This window comes from Acipenser ruthenus, unplaced genomic scaffold, assembly GCF_902713425.1.
Source record: "Acipenser ruthenus unplaced genomic scaffold, fAciRut3.2 maternal haplotype, whole genome shotgun sequence".
In the NCBI taxonomy this organism is placed as follows: Eukaryota; Metazoa; Chordata; class Actinopteri; order Acipenseriformes; family Acipenseridae; genus Acipenser; species Acipenser ruthenus.
The window spans coordinates 13,661-32,305 of NW_026708885.1; the positions used below are offsets into that span (position 1 = coordinate 13,661).

At 42.3% G+C, this 18,645-nt stretch overlaps 1 protein-coding gene across 1 annotated transcript; it reads right to left on the reverse strand.

The window, feature by feature from the left end:
* Positions 1 to 303: 303 nt before the first annotated feature.
* Positions 304 to 13,580, reverse strand: LOC117963687 (probable 28S rRNA (cytosine(4447)-C(5))-methyltransferase). Its single transcript, XM_059021938.1, is given in 17 exon segments — positions 304 to 1,026; positions 1,444 to 1,559; positions 1,561 to 1,576; positions 2,335 to 2,432; positions 2,721 to 2,843; positions 3,013 to 3,102; positions 3,441 to 3,580; positions 3,869 to 4,009; positions 5,024 to 5,111; positions 6,299 to 6,388; positions 6,884 to 7,083; positions 7,795 to 7,975; positions 8,252 to 8,541; positions 9,215 to 9,309; positions 9,742 to 9,784; positions 10,546 to 10,696; positions 13,266 to 13,580. Coding segments are annotated over 16 exon segments (1,845 nt in total). The 5' UTR covers positions 10,652 to 10,696; positions 13,266 to 13,580; the 3' UTR covers positions 304 to 998.
* Positions 13,581 to 18,645: the final 5,065 nt, after the last annotated feature.

An 18,645-nucleotide genomic window follows, 5' to 3' on the forward strand; every position in this document is an offset into this window, starting at 1 on the left:
CTAGATCAGCCATAGCGTTCACATTAGCAAACATGAGCACCATCTAGTGTATTGCCGAGCAAAAGTAGGAGACCTGATCTAGATCACTAGATGGCGCTGGCTCTCACTTCTAAACAGACACTTTGGCCGATCTAGCCGATGCTACATAAGTCTATAGCAGACAGCTGGAACTGAAGAGCAGCTTCTGAACTCAGTCAAAGCAAAAAAAAAAAAAAAACACACAGTATAAGTAACTGTAATAAGGAACCACACACAATGATGTCAAAACATCATAAAAAAGGCAATTCAAGAAAATGTGATTTGAAGAGACTTTCTCAGATCTCATTGATTTTGTTTGCGTTTAGAAATACTGAAAGAAACTAAAATTCCATGACAAATGTTCTAACTAGAAGTCTCCCAATATCTTCATTGAAACTGTCACTGAATTTACAGAGACATAGAGAAAGCCTTCTCGTCAAAGAGTTTTCTCAATTGAAGTTACACTGAAGACATTGAGAAAGCCTTCTCGTCAAAGAGTTTCTCACTGAAGTTACACCTGAAGACATTGAGAAAGCCTTCTCGTCAAAGCGTTTCTCATTGAAGTTACGCTAAAGACATTGAGAAAGCCTTCTCGTCAAAGCGTTTCTCACTGGTTACACTGAAGACACTGAGAAAGCCTTCTCGTGAAAGCGTTTCTTTTTGAATTTCAGTTTCTTTAGTATTTCTATTCCAGCTCTGTTCCTGGAGGACAGATCACACGGTCTTCAGCTTCTTGAATTTCTTGAACTTGTTCTTTCCCATCCTGCCGTTGCTCTTCTTCTTCTCAAACCTCTTCTTCTTCATCGCTCCACTCTTTGCTTTTTTCTCCTTCGTGTCTCGGATTCCTTCCCCCTTAGCTTTGGTGACCTTGGTAACCTTTGCTCCCTGACCTCTGGCTGCAGTGGTGGGGGCGGGTTTGGAATCGGTCTGTTTGGGTTTTTTTTGAGTTCTTTGTGTTTTTGTCATTTGTGGCCTCCACTTCACCCTCCTGAGGATCCTTCTCTCCTTCTGAACAGAATAAAAAAACAGAGTGATTAAGAAAATATAGCGAATTAGGGGAATTGATTTCACAGCTCCACACAGACAGAAAGAGCTCCACAATCCTGGCTTAGTTTGACACTACAATAGAATTCCTTCTTGGTGTCCATTAGATAACCACATTCTTCCAGAGTTTAGTTTCAATAAAGCTTACTGTCAGGCAGATAAGCAGACACAATGCCCCACAGTAATACAGTCCTGTTTGACATTAACACAGTCGCCAAGAAGGACTTACACTGTAGTTTACTATATTGTAAGAGTTAAGTTTCATTAAAGCTGCAGACAGACAGACAGATAGAGAGCGCTCCACCCTACACTAGTGTCTGTGTTAGTTCACTACGTCCTGCCAGAATCGAGTAAACCTTCCCCCCTCCCTGTGTCTCTCACCCTTGACGGGTTTGGGAACGGGCGTTGGAAAACTTCTTGAATTTGGCCACAAAGAAGCCGTCCATGTTGTGAGTGTGAGGATAGAACCTGCGAGTCAGCTTGAGAGAGGGGTGGAAAACGACGCTCCTTAAACCTGAGAGGGGGAGAGAGAGAGAGAGGATAGGGGGGAGGGAGAGAGAGAGAGAGAGAGAGAGAGAGAGAGAGAGAGAGAGAGAGAAAGAGAGAGAGAGAGAGAGAGAGAGAGAGAGAGAGAGATAGGGGGAGGGAGAGAGAAAGAGAGATAGAGAGATAGAGGGAGGGAGGGAGGGTAGAGAGAGATAGAGGGAGGGAGGGAGGGAGGGAGGGTAGAGAGAGAGATAGAGGGATTGAGGGAGGGTAGAAAGAGAGGGAGGGAGAGAGGGTAAGAGAGAGAGGGGGAGGAGGGTAGAGAGGCAGAGGGAGGGTAGAGAGATGAGAGAGAGGGTAGAGAGCAGAGGGGAGAGAGAGAGAGAGAGAGAGAGAGAGAAGAAAGAGAAAGAGAGAGGGTAGAGAGCAGAGGGGAGAGGAGAGAAGAGAGAAAGAGAGAGGGTAGAGAGCAGAGGGGGAGAGAGAGAGAGAGAGAGAGAGAGAGAGAGAGAGAGAGAGAGAGATATTAGATTATCTATATATACACAGGTTATGGAATAAATAACTGAAATTAAATGAAAAAAGGGCGGTGAAATATAATATTGTTGAATACTGCAACTCCACAGGCTACAGACAGCCTCTGAAACAATAATATTCATATCTCTCCCCATTGAGGACCGCTTCAATTGAACCTGTCCCAGAGACAGCCCTGCGACACACACAGAGAAAAAACAGAAACAAATAAACAGGGGGGGGGGGGGGGGGGGGGGGGGGGGGGAATCTCACCTGGTGAAACCCTGCTTCCCGAAATCCAGCCCAGTTTGGACCAGCTTCACATTGCGTTTCTTCAGAGCATAATCCACGACCCACTCGTTCTCCTCCACCTGCTGGACAAGCAGCGGGAGACGAGGTTCAGAGGGCAGGACAACAGTGAGGCTCTGCCCAGCACACAGCAGACAATGCTAGCGCACTAAATACAACTTTCTATAGACACCATGTTGTGTAGCTGCTGTAGTTCTGTACAGGGTTTTATATTATTGTTATACAGTGCGGTCCCGCCAGCATTGCCCTGTGTACAGTACAGCACAGCGAGGCTCTGCCCAAGTATCCCGTATAGCTGTGTGTGATTAGCGAGGTGTGCATGTTGTACAGTAATTGAAGTGTGCTCTCACCATGACAGAGCAGGTACAGTACACCATGTAGCCCCCCGTCTCCGAGGAAGCGTCCAGGGAGTCGATGGCAGAGAGGATCAGCTCCTTCTGTAAGTGAGCACAGCGGAGGATATCCTTCTCATCCTGAGGAGCACGAAACACAAACATCATCATCATCTTCATAACCTCTTATTAGAAAAACAATCACTGGCCCTACTTTTAAAAAAAATGCTAACCATCTTTAAAACCCATTCTCTTACCTCGGATTAGCACTAGCTGCAGTACCACTGGTCCCATTATAATATTTATTTACCTTGCTGGTTTTGACGGCCGGGTCCTTTGAAATGACTCCTGTTCCACTGCAAGGAGCATCCAAAAGAACTCGATCGAAACCTCCCATCACCTGAACAGAACCAGAACATCGCAGTTTAACACCAGCACTTAACCACGCCACACACTCTCCCATCCTTTTACTGCAAAGCCTTCATCACCAGGGATGGAAATAAGACTCCTATTGCACAGCAGCATCACCCATTCCAGGTTTTACTACCAGCTTGATTAGCCCCAGTGTGTCTAGGTAACAAGCTCAGGTGTGTCTTATTCACCTCCTAGTAAAAGCATCAAATTGCTATGCAGTGGGAGTCTTATTGTTATCCTGGGAGTTGTGAACCCCAGGACTGGGTGCAGCAGCAGGGCTAGTGTGAGTTTCTAGCCCTGCTCTGGCTGAAGGCTGCTCTGTACCTTGGGGAACTCTCTCCCGTCGTAGTTGCACACCACACTGTTCGTGATCCCCAATCGGTGCAGGTTTCCCACCACACTCTTCAGCCGGTCTGCGTTGGCATCGTTAGCAAGGATCACCCCGGTGTTCTTCATCAGCTGGGCTGAGAGGGGGAGGGAAGGATGGAGATAGGGGGGAGAGAGAGAGAGAGAGATGGGGGAAGGAGGAGGTAGAGCAGAACAACATCACTATCAAAATGGGTGTCACACCTCCATGGGAAAAGCATGGGGGGAAAAACTGCAAAAATACTCTGGTAAACATTTTACAAGGGGTGACGACAGACAGCTGTTAAGGAAACTGGGGCCACTGCGGTTCAGGCACTGAGCTGGTTTTGTGTCTCTGTTCATGAGAACCCAGAGCCACATGGCGGCGCAGGGTGACGGTGACTCACCCATGTAGCTGGTCTTGCCCCCGGGAGCGGCGCTCATGTCCAGCACCTTCTCGTTCTCCTGCGGCGCGAGGGCCATGACGGGGAGGAGGCTGGAGGCGCCCTGCAGCATGTAGTGACCAGCCAGGTACTCCGGGGTCGCACCTGCAACAGACAGCAGGGGGAGACAGTGAGCATCAACCAGGCTGCAGGAAACTCAGCCCTGCTTTCTGTGAACGTGTGCTGCACGGGGAGGGGTGTCTGGGTAAGGATTCATCGTGGATATCCTATTGTAAGTCAAGTCCCCATTGGAGCGTATGAGCATCAGCTCATACGTTCACTGTCAGAGTATAGATCTCAATTTCACTTATAATGTCACCGAGACTGTAGATCTCACACTCAGTGTCAATGACAAAGCATTCAAAACGGTTAAAACACAACAGGTTTAAGACCAAAAGCACAGCAGAGCTCATTGCAGTTCACTGAATGGTTTCTGAATGAAGAATAAGTGTGTTATAGTTGGTATGAATACATACTCTGCATTTAGTTTATGTCTTAACAAAATGGTCAATTTTTAAATGATCATTTGATGTTATTATGAAGCATACAAGTAGCAAATCTAAAGTAGCCAAACCACAGGTATCGGGATGCATATTGCAATATGTACTGTGATAGGACTATCGCTGCACCCCTATTCAATACATGCAAAAATATTTTCTATTTTGTTTGTTCACAGAGATAAAGAAAGAAAAAAAGAAAGAAAGGAAGAAAGAAAACAAATCGAATGTTGAATGGGGTGCTGTGCTATACCAGCTGCTTATTGACCACTGTGACCTCGAGTGGGTGAAGATCACCTTGGATCTCACTCAGCACCCAGCACTAAACAATACTTAGTTATAATTTAACTGTATATCATACACAGTATAACTCATTGTAATCTGATGCCAGTGTAGCGGGCAGTGTTGTGTGATGCACTGTTGTTACGGATTCTGCCCCGATGGTGAGATGAGGTTAAAGCTCTAGAACCACCAATGCAGACGAGAATCTCTCTTGCACAGCGGTTAAGATGCTCTCTTGCGGTTCCCCCCCAGCCTCCACTCTGTCACAGCTGGATTACATCAGTCTCATGCTCTAAGACCTGAATGTTTTGAACACATGATGCTGGAACCACAGACTCACCGACGGGCACAGAGGAATCGAAGATCACCAGCCCAACCTTGGACCACTTCCCCAGGGGGTCCAGATTCACCCCGCGGTTAATGAGCGCCTGGGTGGGGGGGGAGAGGAGTAAAAATACATTCACACGCAGCCAGGACCAAACCAAACCCAACCGAACTGGACAGACAAGCGATTTTATACATACTAATTTTTTTTTTTTTTTTTTAAAAAGGAACAAACATTTCAAGACACTGCAATTAAAACATTTCTTTTAGCATTTCTAAATTCAGCATTAGGGAGTGCTTAACTTTTTCTTTTAAAGACTGCTGCTCCCAAACACATGCTGGTAAACTCTTGTGTATGCTGTGTGAAATAAATTGCCCTATTGCAAGGATGGAAACAAGACTCCCATTGCATAGCTGTTTGATCCACTCATCTGAGCTTATTTGCTCTACACTGTGGCTAATCAAGCTTGTAGTACAACTTGGAATGGATGAAACTGCTATGCAATAGGAGTCTTATTTCAACACCCTGAATAGTTATAGATGAGTGGTTTGTTCAGAAATACTGACAGTAATCTGTACTGCACTAAAAATGCTTGTTCTCTTCCAATGTATATATTTCATCCAAATACACAAGGTAGCTGTAACTTTTTCTTTTTTTTTAATATCACTTAAAAAAGTTCTAATTAACATTCTCTCCATTTTTCTAATATTTGTTCTCTTCCCTGTTTAATCCCCTATCCCATGTTCTCTCTCTCACTTCTATTGCCACTACAAAGTGAAGATTTAGAAATGACCACAAGGGGGTGTGCAGTTGTGATTTCTGTGATCTCTGCAATTTTCTAAATGCAATACAATCAAAAAAAAAAATCTCTTTCCAGGGACAGAAAAAAGACTCCTGTTGCAGAGCAGCTTCACCCTTTCCAGGTTTTAATATGCTCGATTAGCCCCAGCGTGTACAGGTAACAAGCTCAGGTGTGTCACATTAAACTCATAGTAAAAACCGGAATGGATCAGGCTGCTATGCAATGGGAGTCTTATTTCCATCCCTGCATACTATCTCTCTATAAAATATACAATTCCAGCAGATAAAACCCCAGTGGATCACTGCTGCTCCTTTAAAAGTTAATTATACAGACAGTTGATATAAGTAGTTTTTCACTGAACAATCACTGTCTCGAGCTTGGTTCGTGCAGCATGACTTCACCTCGATGCATCCATGTGGCCGCACACAGAACACTGCCTATAGGTTAGACGCACAGACAACAGCAGCGATAGGCAGACTGTTCCCTACCTGAGCCAAGTCCCGCCTCCTTGTCTTCAGGGTATTGGTTCGAATCGTCACGGGTCGCTGCACCTCATTGGCCTCCAGGAAATCCACCAGCTAATGGGTGAGAAGGGGGGCAGTTAGGGGCATGAACATTTGCATGTTTATCCATTTCAAAATCATGAATCTGCTCTGCTTTATATATTAATGCATGTCTGAGGCTCACAAAGTCACAGCATGCAATAAATCGATTTATGGATTACTTGATACTGACAGTAATGTATAGTAAAGATATCCTTAAAGAAACGGAGGACAATCAATGCCAGATGTTTCGACTAGAAGTCTTTCTGAGCGTCACATAAAAGGCATCCAGGCGAAACGTTTGTCATTGAATTCTCTGCTAACATTCGTAAATTGAGCGTTTGACAACACTTAACAGATTGCATAACAGTTTTATGCATTCCTGGTTTTACTATGAGTTTAGTAAGACAAGCCTGAGCTTGTTCTCTCTAGTGGGGCTAATGAAGCTCACAGTACACCCTGGAATGGGTGAAAGTGCTCTGCAGTAGGAGTCTTGTTTGGTTCCATGGCTGGTGCTCTGGGGCACCTCACCTCCGACACTGTGAAGAGCTCCATGAGCTTGTCGATGAGGAAGGTGTTGTAGCTGTAGTACATGGCCAGGTCGTGCTTCAGCAGCCTCAGATAGTCCTCCCTCTCTCTCCCCTCCTCCCTCTTCTTGCTGAAGTCCCCAAGCACCTCCACGTTGTCTTTGATTCGCTGATGCACCACTTGCAGGTCGGGGGGCTGGACGCGTGCGGAGCAGGGGGGCGGGGTCAAGGAAAAGCAATAACAAACCGGAAGTGTTGCACTCGCCACATATCGTACAATCACACTTAATGCTTTGCGTGGCTGGAGAGAAGACTCTGATTGCGTAGCAATTTCACCCATTTCAGGTTTTACTACAAGCTTCATTAGGCCCAGTGTAAAAACCAGGAATGGATCAAACTGCTGTGCAATGGGAGATCGGTGTCAATGCATGTTTGTATGTGATGTTTATAAACCTTCTTTACTGTACAGCTGGATGATCACTGGAATAGTAACTTTGAAGTCTTGTAACTGGATTCCTAATATTGTTACACTCTCTTCCATCCTCAAACTCCTTTCTAAAATAGTGCCGCTGCGTACTTTGAACAAAGGTGGCATTTTGTACAGAATCGCACAGGACCTGAAAGGTTACAACTATCTGTTTAACATCAGGGATGGGAATAAGACTACGAGTGTAATCAGACACACCTGAGCTTGTTACCTCTACACTGTGGCTGATCAAGCTCATAGTAAAACTAGGAATGAGTGAAGCTGCTGTGCAATAGGAGTCTCATACAAGTTTCAGGTTAGTGTCATCTCAATGTACAGGGAAGGGAATAAGAGGCTATGGGTGTATGAGCGCTGCCAACTAGGGAGGCCTGCGTTACACACTTCACTTTACTGGCACTGCCACTGACAGTGCAGGACTCAAAGGATATTCTCCTTCTCAATCTCCTGTCCGCTGGGCAGGGTGAACTTCTCAAGCTCCTCGATGTTGAGTTGAAGATCGCCTTCCTCTCCCTCCTTCTCCTCCTCGCTCTCTCCTTCCCTCTCTCCTCTCTCTTTCTCCAGCTGCGCTCGTTTCTTCTGTCGCTTCGCAGCTCGCTCGATAGGTAAAAGCTGTTTAAAGAAATTATGATAAAATGAAATTAACACAGTGTTGGAGATTAAAGTCTACAAAAAAATCAAAATGCAAGTACAATTAAAAGTACTCGAGTGACAGAGAACACACACCAGTATTACAGGGATGGAAACCAGACTTGATTAGCCACAGTGTATAGGTAACAAGCTCAGGTGTGTCTTAAACTCATAGTAAAATCCAGAATGGCTCAAAAGGCTATGAAATGGGAGCCTTATACCCACCCGTTATCATCATTATTACAATTATAATAGTACCTCAGAATCCTCGTCTCCCTCCTCTTCCTCCTCAGAAGAATCATCCTCTCCTCCACTCCACAGCTCTCCTCCACCTATCTTCTCACTTCCACCTTCCCCCTCTTCAGCTCCGTAATCATCCACCATTTCCTCCTCTGAAGACTCTCCCTCTTCATTCTTCCACTCCCCATTTCCCTCCCCCTCTCCCTCAGAGTCGCTTTCCTCCTCCTCCTCCTCCTTGGGTGCTCTCTTGCGCTTGGCCGGTCTCAGCCATTCTGCGTTGTTGTCGCTGAATCCTTTCTTGGGCACCACTGAGAAAAACAAAATACCGACATTTAAAGGAGGTTTTATAGAGCTGATGAAATACAGGTGTGTCCGTGTTGACTGGGGCCATCCACAAAACTAAGTTCTAAGCCAGGGGTGAATTGTTTAATTGAACCAGTTAAGCCTCCAGCCGGACCCAAAGTAGTTCATTATATAATTGTATCTGTTAGAAACCGCTGGGGTAATCAAGTTGGTAGTAAAACCTGGAATGGGTGAAACTGCTATGCAATAGGAGTATTATTTCCATCCCTGCTTAGCTAAAGGTAATATTAGTCTAATCTGGGTCTGTGAAATCAACATTTAGAATTGAAGTGTACTTAGGTGTGCCAGGCATGGTTGGTAAGCACATTGGGTACAATTGGGTACAATGTACCATGGTAGACTTCTTTAAGGACATCCATATTAAAAATAACAAGCAGAAATGGAAATAAGACTCCCATTACATAGCAGTTTAATCCATTTCTGGTTTTACTATGTCTGTAATAAGAAACACCTGAGCTTGTTACCTATACACACTGTGGCTAATTAAGCTCATAGTAAAACCAAGAATGGGTGAAACTGCTATGCAATGGGAGTCTTCTTTCCATCCCTGTTTTCCAATTGAAATCCCTTTGTTCTCTCCTATAAAGATGGTCTTTTCAAAGCCAGTAAATGGAGTACCTTTGTCCTGGTTTGCGGCGGGGATTTTGCTCGCTGGCAAGTCTTTGCGTTTCTTCTCCATTTCGTTTTTCTTCTGTAAAACCCGTTTCCCTGCCCTGCAACACAATCCAAATCAACCTACAGTACACTACAGAGCACAGTGATGCCAGCAGGGCTACAGGAATCACACTGCTTCCCCTGTGCTGTCCCATGTTACACCACAATGTATTTTACAGCATAATCCTGATTGTTAAAGAATTTCATCTATTGCAAAAGTGCAGAGCTGGCCTTAACTCTTTTCTGCTATAAGGTATGACTTTGCTGAAAGACTAAATGAGGAGAAGTATTTAGTTTTGGTGTATTTTAGTTAAAAAATTAATAAGAAATAAAAACACGGGTATATACAAATTAGTATACCAGAATTAGTGTGACTTCTAACCCTAACATGCAGAGCAGGAAACTAAACATTCACACAAGAGAAGCATCTGAAATATCACAGCTATTTGCTGATTTCGATTTCTGAAACATTGAGGGAAACTCAAGCTCACCTTTTTCGCCCTCGACTGGAAAGTCTTTTCGGTCCTTCGTCATCTATAAAAATAAACACACAAAAAGAAATGTAAACGTGTCTGAATGCAGACACAGTCCCAGAATCCTGTTCAGTCTGATGCTACAATATAATCCCCCTTCTTGGTGTCTGTGTTAGTTTACTACATTCTGAAAAGAGTTTAGTTTCATTAAAGCTGCAGACAGACAGAGCAAGAGACAGTATCCCATGTGCTCTGTTTGACACAATGGTATTATTAAATGTTTCTATAGTTTACTTCCTAAAGACATTTGCACAATCTAATAAGCGTATCAGAATCTGAGGCTGTGTGGAGGCAGTCTGTCTCACTTCTCCATGTGTATTCCTGACAGCTCCAATTCTGTACTGCCACTACAAACAAGTTTGAGCCATTCCTTGTTTTACTGTGAGTTTAATGAGACACACCCAAGCTTGTTACCTTTACACTGGGGCTAATCAAGCTTGTAGTAACCCTGGAATGGGTGAAACTGCTCTGCGACAGGAGTCTTATTTCCATTTTTTGCATACTCTCATTTTCACTTCAAAGAAACTGAGCAAAAATATTTGTGAAGTATTTAGTGAATTAATTGTTTTGACTAGTTCCATATTGGATGTAATGTTATTTATTGAAAATCATTAAAGATTAAAAAAAAAAACACACTGTGGATCCAGTGCAATATCAACCTGGAAAGACAAAGAAGCACTAGTACACTGACACCCTGGTGAAGAACCCAGCAGAGGCTACTTCCTCTGCTTAGTTTCTCAAGTGAAATGAGTCTGTGCTCACCGTCCTGCAGGAATTTGGGGATCTCCGTCTCGGCCCCTTTCTGTTTCCTCGATTTGCGCCCCGGGCCACGCTTCACCTTGTTCATGGGGTCCAACTTCCTGCCCATCTCTGACACCGCTTCCTGTCACCCAGCTAGCCAATTGACAAACACCTGAGGGGATGATTTTTAAAATTACAAAAATTCAAGACAAACTCCCATTTATATGGGTGCATTTCCTGAACATACCTTTAAACTTGAAATGCCTTCTAACTAGTCACTAATAACAAGACAACACAGTTTCAACCATTCCAGGTTTTACTTCCAGCTTGATTAGCCCCAGTGTGCAGGTAACAAGCTCAGCTGTGTCTTATTAAACTTATAGTAAAACCAGGAATGGATCAAACCGCTATGCAAATAGGAGTCTTATTTCCAGCAATTGATTCCCCACAGCATACAGAAGAGCTTAACAGCTTACCATGTGTCCGGGAGCAGCAGTCTTTAAAAAGTCTTCTAAAGTTTCACAGCTGGTTTCACAGACCTGATTAGCACTAATCTTGCACTACCTTACAGAAGGTAATATTACGTAATCCAAGATGAGACCTAACTGGGGTCTGTGAAACCAGCACTTAGAATGTTTGTAACCAATAATAACCACCCCCCTCACCCCACCCACTGAAGCAATGAACCAATCAATCAACTGTCTCCAGCTCTGAATCAAATCAACCACTGAAGAGGTTGCAGGCGAGTGGACAAGGCAGCTTCAAATGCCACTGCCCTACTGTTAAATATGTTACCTTGACTTATGATCAAATATTCTTATTACAGTTATTTGAGTTTTTAAAGTGCTAAGCTTGTGTTTTGGTGCTTTGACTAGGAGTTCAGTTCTTGTTTCCTGCCTTTTAGACTTAGTCCAGATCAGCCATCTTTATATTAGCAAGCACCATCGCCATCTAGTGCACAGCTAGTATATTGCCAGCAAAACAGAACTGGAGGATCACCAGATGGTGCTGGCTCTTATGCCTCTAACGACACTGGCTGATCTAGCCTGTGTTAGGTGTGTACTTTATACCTGGTTCATGTAATACAGACACAGTTTTCACGTGTATTAGTAATCCATGAACAAATTTGCAAGCAAATTATGAGAAAAAGGAGATAAATATGCACGCCGAATAACTCAGTCCCCTTAAAGGGTCTGGTTTAGTACGCTGCAATCAGCACTACTTTAGATCATGGTGGTCATCGGTTAATCACCTTTTGTTACGCAGCAATTGGGATTAGCAGCAGTACTAACTTTAGTCTAAGCAAGTGGATCATACTCACTCACGCCTCTTGTGCGACACATCAAGTGGACTAAATTTGGTTCACAGCAATTTCTCTAAATTCAGATACAGGTTAGTTTGACACTGATCTCCCTAACTTCACGTGTGTTTGAGATGACATCGTGCAAACAGTTTGTACATGCTAGGACATGTCTAGATCATTTCCGAGCGTCTACCACTTAAGCAGTGTGGAGTAGTGGTTAAGGCTCTGGACTCTTGACCAGAGGGTCGTGGATTCAATCCCAGGTGGGGGACACTGCTGCTGTACCCTTGAGCAAGGTACTTTACCTAGATTGCTCCAAGAAAAACCCAACTGTATAAATGGGTAATTGTATGAAAAAAAATGTAATTGTATGTAAAAAATAATGTGATATCTTGTAACAATTGTAAGTCGCCCTTGATAAGGCCGTCTGCTAAGAAATAAATGAAAAAAAGACCGCCTCAGAGTGATCGAGGGAGGCCTTAACAATACCGGGTCTATAATATAATATAGACTATATGGAAGATTTTCTAACCGTTTACTCTTACATGCAGTTCCGCCAAATCTCTAAAGCCGATACAATATTATTATTATTATTATTATTATTATTATTACAGAAGTATTGTTGCAATGATCTTATATTGTTGTGTTTTCTCTGTACTTTGTAGTCATTTGCAGATTTATTTATTTTTTAAAATTCAATAAGAAGAATTAAATCAGAAAAAGGTCTGTTGTAATAAATACATCCAATTACTTAAATATGGTTAAAACAAAAATGAACACGACTGAAAATACACATGCAAGAACGTGTATGGTATATTTTAACACAAATACTGCTTTTGAGACAGTGAATTGACCTATTTATTTACCCATCTAAACGCTATACTGAAACAGTTACAATAAAACACATTTAAAAGGTTCGTTTTAATATTACACGAACTTAGTAAGACCCAACAAACAATCCGGCTCGTACAGTGCGTATGCACAACTTAAATATACAACACAGGCACTACCCCGTCCACTACGGTAACGTTCACCCTTTTCAACAAAAGTTATAAAATTATAAAGACGGTTCTTACTGGATAATTCGGATCGTTTCCTTGGATTTTGACGAGCTCAACACCTACCGCTCACTCTACGTCCAGCTAAACTCTGTAGATACCCACACGTGCACCACCACGCAGCACTGGAATACGGCAATTAACACTGCCGCAAAGATTCGCTTCGAAAGCAGGAAGAGGAATAGAGCGGATGCAGATGACGTTAGGGTGGTACGTCACTTTTTTTTAATAAGGGGCCATTTTGCAGAAAACCCACACACGCATCAAACTAGTTGTATTAATTCCTATACACTAAGGCAGACTGCAATGTTAGATGGTTTTGGTTATGGTCCAGTGCGGGTTACACGATTGACTAATGGTATTTAACCTTAATTCATTACCTTAAAAAGTACAAACACGTCACATAATACCTCAAATACGAAAAGGCACTGTTGTCATTTTTTTTTAACTGTTCCACTGCTCACTTTATCACAATGAATTAATGTTTTGGAAAACATCTATCCCTAAACATTAAATATCCACCGAATATTAATATGTGAAGTAAGCATCTCGTTATACTGCAACAATAATGATGTATCCATTTCCTAAAACAAAGCGATGTCTGCAGGAAAACGCAACAAGATGGCAGCACGGGCTGAGAAATCAATTCAACAAAAATCCCCTCTCGTGCTCCACCTCTCTTCTCGGGCTGTATGCAAATGAGGCTCATTTGGAATATCGCAATTGTTAACTCTCGTGAGACTGTATGATTGGTTACTTGAGTTCTGTATGTTTAGCCAATCCGAAGGATGCCAGAACGTATAAAAGAGCTCAGAGGGTGCGTTTTTATTTATTGTTTGGTTTACAGTTAGAAACTAGAAAAGGAAAACAGAATGACAGGAAGAGGCAAGACCGGTGGAAAGGCAAGAGCCAAGGCCAAATCTCGTTCGTCCAGAGCAGGGCTGCAGTTCCCAGTCGGTCGTGTTCATAGGCTGCTGCGGAAAGGAAACTATGCTCAGCGTGTGGGCGCTGGAGCTCCGGTCTATCTCCGGGAACGCTGCCCGGGACAACAAGAAAACCAGAATCATCCCGCGTCACCTGCAGCTCGCTGTCCGCAACGACGAGGAGCTCAACAAGCTGATGGGAGGCTCACACGTCGGGCGCGAGTGCTGCCTAACATTCAAGCCGTTCTGCTCGCCCAAAGAAACCGAGAAACGACAAGAGCAAATAAACCATCAAAACGACCCGTGTACTTCAACAACAAAGGCTCTTTTAAGAGCCACCCACCTTTTCAATAAAAGAGTAAATTACATCTAGTAACACTGTTGGCGCAGTAAGTGTATATCTCATTACATCTGACGACTTAATATTAAATACGTTATAGACGGCTTGTATCTACCTAAAACACTTCAAATTTGACTTTAACAGAAGACTTGTTCCTGATTGCTCCTGATTAAAAGTTACGTCTTGGGTAATATCAAACCTGAAACACTTTTCAAGGGCTACGTTTCACTCGCTGTCCGTAACGACGAGGAGCTCAAAATGGAGGCGCCACCATCGCGCAGGGCGGGGTGCTGCTCTAGAAAACCGAGAAGTCAGCTAAGAAATAACGAAGCTCGTTTTGGCTTTAAACAGCTTAACCCAAAGCTCTTTCAGAGTTAAAAGCAGGGGTTACACAAAACAAACACAATCAAATTTATTTATTCTGTGCACCCAGTTATTTCGCACACACAATTAAAAATAAATTGAGAAGCCGTTTATGTACTACGATATAGTTTATCATTGAACTGCCTATACCGCCATGTACTTTTATACGGAAATATAAATGTTTTGATAAAAATCAAAATTCAAAGTACACTAAATAAATAGATAACATATATATAGAGAGAGAGCAAACGTGGTTTAAGTTCAACAAAAAGCTATCTATAACTATAGTACAAAAAATCTGACAACGAATGACTTGGTCAGACCGTTAGAGGAAATAATAAAAACCCCGCTAGTTTTAAATAGTCCAATCATTTTTGAGGATTCATAATTTGACCAATTAGCAAAAGAATGACGCACCTCTATTTATTATCCAATCAGTACAATGCAGCAGGGTTTATAAACCACTGAATCAGACATACTTAATCATTCTAAGTGCAAAAGAAAATGCAAGAACTAAGCAAACTGCTCGCAAATCCTCGCGGAAAGGCGCCAGGAAGCAACTCGCAACCAAGGCTGCCCGCAAAAGCCTCCTGCCACTGGCGGTGTGAAGAAGCCTCATCGTTACAGGCCGGTACTGTGGCTCTGAGAGAGATCCGCCGCTATCAGAAATCTACCGAGTTGCTGATCCGCAAGTTACCTTTCCAGCGTCTTGTTAGGGAAATCGCCAGGATTTCAAGACTGATCTCGCGTTCCAGAGCTCCGCTGTTATGGCTGCAGGAGGCGAGCGAGGCTTACTTGGTCGGCTCTTCGAAGATACCAACCTGTGCTATTCACGCCAAGAGGGTTACTATCAGCCCAAAGACATCCAGGCTGCCCGCCGCATCCGCGGAGAACGCGCTAACCTGTAACAAGCTAAAACAACGAAACCCAAAGGCTCTTTTAAGAGCCACCACATTTTTCAAAAGAAGTAAATTCTTAATTTGAAAATATACACTACCTATTTTGTACAACCACGTTTAATTTCTAGATTATACAATTAGATTTATTAACATAGCCTGCATTTACAATCACTTTTTTGTTTCTGCTTAAAACGAAGCGACAAGACGCACAGATTAATCAGAAAATAGCTAACTACTTTCATACAGTTTAACTATTCAATTACAGTGCATGCTGATGCTACCCTCAGATTTATAATAAACACGGCTATTAAAAAAATCAAATAAAAGCAGGTTTTATTAAGTGCCGGTAAATATGCAATAAATGTGTGTAAGTATCTATATTTAATGGAAATAAATAAGGTGTTTTAAGGCTGACAAGCAGATCTGAATCTTGAAAAGCAGTCCTGTTTTGTGATGACTATTTCAGTGAAGCCTACTTTTAAACAAACTGAAGGCTACTGAACTCCATGGAATAAATACGAGGTTTCAAAATAAGGTTTTAAACTACATTAAAAATCGTTAAAACAAAAATATATTTTTAAACAGTGACTGGTTTTGGAAGCAAAGTCCCCACGAGACTCAACACTCCAGTAATAACGGTTTTTCAGATTTAAAACAGGCACGTCTCTCGAGCTATTCTTGGCAGGAGGGTTTGCACGCGACACTGGTCCTCATCACAAGAGTTGTCTGCTTTAAAGAATTATACAATTGACCGACTATGCCGATTGCTAAAAGCGAAATGACACTGAACGTGATCATTATGGAAACAGTGAATGGCAAAATCAGCCAGCATCTGGGTTCCTTGTATGAATGTGAATTAGAAGGCTCAGCTCCACAATCACAACGTTTCGTTAATAGCATCAACCACACACAATATATCGATTTTAGCCCAATAGACGTTGATACAAAATCAAATGGCAGAAATATATAAGACGTAGGTGGTTTTTGACAATAAACATAAAAACTACAATAGGACACGTTATAAACTCTACTTGCCAGTACATGTGTTGTGTATTTTTCATTAGTTATTAATGACACTGCTGGTTTAATTCCAGTCCGATGTTTACGCGTATTATGCCTTATATTAGCAGTGGAAATTCAAAGATCTTAATCGATTGATCAGAAAATAAAACAATAACACCAACATTATTTCATTTAATGCTCCTAATGCAAAAATAAATAAATGCTGTAAAACAGCATGCTGAATTACTATGAGAAGGCAACGTGTGCTAAGTGTGTTAAAAACATCTAACACAAAGTCGTGTAATTATCAGTTTTACACCTCCACATTTGAAATATCGTCTGAACACTTGTGGAGAGCTTATACATGTATACCTAAATGTATTGTTTACTTTAAATAGACATTTAATTGTATTCAAAAACATATACCGAAGTACAATGTTAATCGCTGTTTCACTGCTGCCTCCTGTAGTTTTGGTAGTTTAATCAAGTGTTGAACTGTGGGGTTGTTTCTATGACAGTATGAGACATTTTGTTTGATATTAGGTCTTATTAGCATATATTGATACATTTTTCAAAATGTATTGTACATTTTCATGCAGGGAGAAAACACAAGTAAAACGTTTTATTTTACAGAAAGCATTCATACTCTGAGTCTTCTCGGTTCTCATTGCATGCATAAAAGCGCCCTCTACGCTTTGATTTCTAACAAACTCAAAACTTAGTCAACCAAACCAGTAGAGTAGTTCGAGTGCAGAAATGGAGGAAAAAAGTGCAACAACTGTTGCTTCTCAGTTAAAGAGAAAAGCGGAAGGTCCCAAAATCAATAATCGGGCCCTACCGTGTCGCAGATGATTATCAAGCTGTCTGATTCCAAGGAGGCCTCGGGCTCTCTCCTGACCGGCATGAAGAAGTCCTTTGCGCGGGAGTGGCTACAGTTTGAGAGGAACAACTCCGCGTCAACCGTGCTGTCAGACCCTGGTGAACAAGGAGACTTTGCTCCAAACTAAGGGACCGCGCCTCGGGGTCTTTCAGGGTCAATAAAAAGCAGCAAAGCCAAAGAAAAATCAGTCAAAAAGAAAGAGTTCCCAAACATAAAGCTCCTTCGAAAAAGCGGCACCCAAGAAGTCTCCAAGAAACGCCATGCGACCGGCGGCTCGGGAAAACTACCAGGAGCCCCAAAAAAGCGAGAAAAACAACGGCTAAGAAAACGCACAGAGCTCCAAAAAGCGAGAAAAACAACGGCTAAGAAAGCGCACAGGAGCTCCAAAAACGAGAAAAACAGTGACTAGGAAAGCACCCAGGAGCCCGAAAAGAGGTTGGGATAAACGGAGATCACTACCAAAGAAGAAACCGTCTTACAGAAGATGGTAAGCGATGTGAAGTGAACCCGTAGCATTAAAACCCAAAGGCTCTTTTAAGCACCACCACATTTTTCTAAAAAGAGCAAATTCTTAGTAACTAGATTATTAGATCTGGTATAACCTTTATTTACACTACTATATATGTTTTCTAAATGTTTATAATTTAGTTATAAAGACAGTAGCCAGCTTTGAGCACAGGCCTCGGTAAAATCTTAATAATTATTATTTAGCTCTTTTACTCGTTGTTTTGCCGCAAAATGCATTTCATACATCGTGAGCATACATTAAAACTCCCGCTAATGTCTATACTCTCTTCTCTTCAAACTATTACTGTCATTGAAGACTATCAGCTCAGCGACTCCATACGGCTCAGTTCATACCACATAGCTGTTAGTTAAACGTGTTCGAATGGCTTCGAATCAACCAAGTGAGGCAAAATAATAATGTTGATTAGAAAGAAGTATATACATCATCATAATAATAAGAAATACTACATTCCCTGGATAGACCGCTGTTTAGCAAACCCAGCTTTTTTTATATTACAATTCTAACCGCGAGTGGAAACAGCTTGGAAACTGTAGTTTAGCGACCCATTTATGCACATTTTTAACAATTCTAACTATAGTTTAGAGCTGGGCTTCCCAACCTTAAGTAGACCTTTTTATTGTTCTCAAATCTAAGAGTTGCAGAGTTCAAGTTATTTATATAATGTTATACGTATTACTTAACATATGCAAATGTGTAAAGCTGAAAACAAGTAAAAAAAGTCTAGCTACTTAATTTTCACTTGGGTCTAGTTAAGTACTGAAGTTCAGTAGGAATGCAAACCAGCGGACATTTTGTAGGTTTGTGCCTACCTCTAAGAACTTACA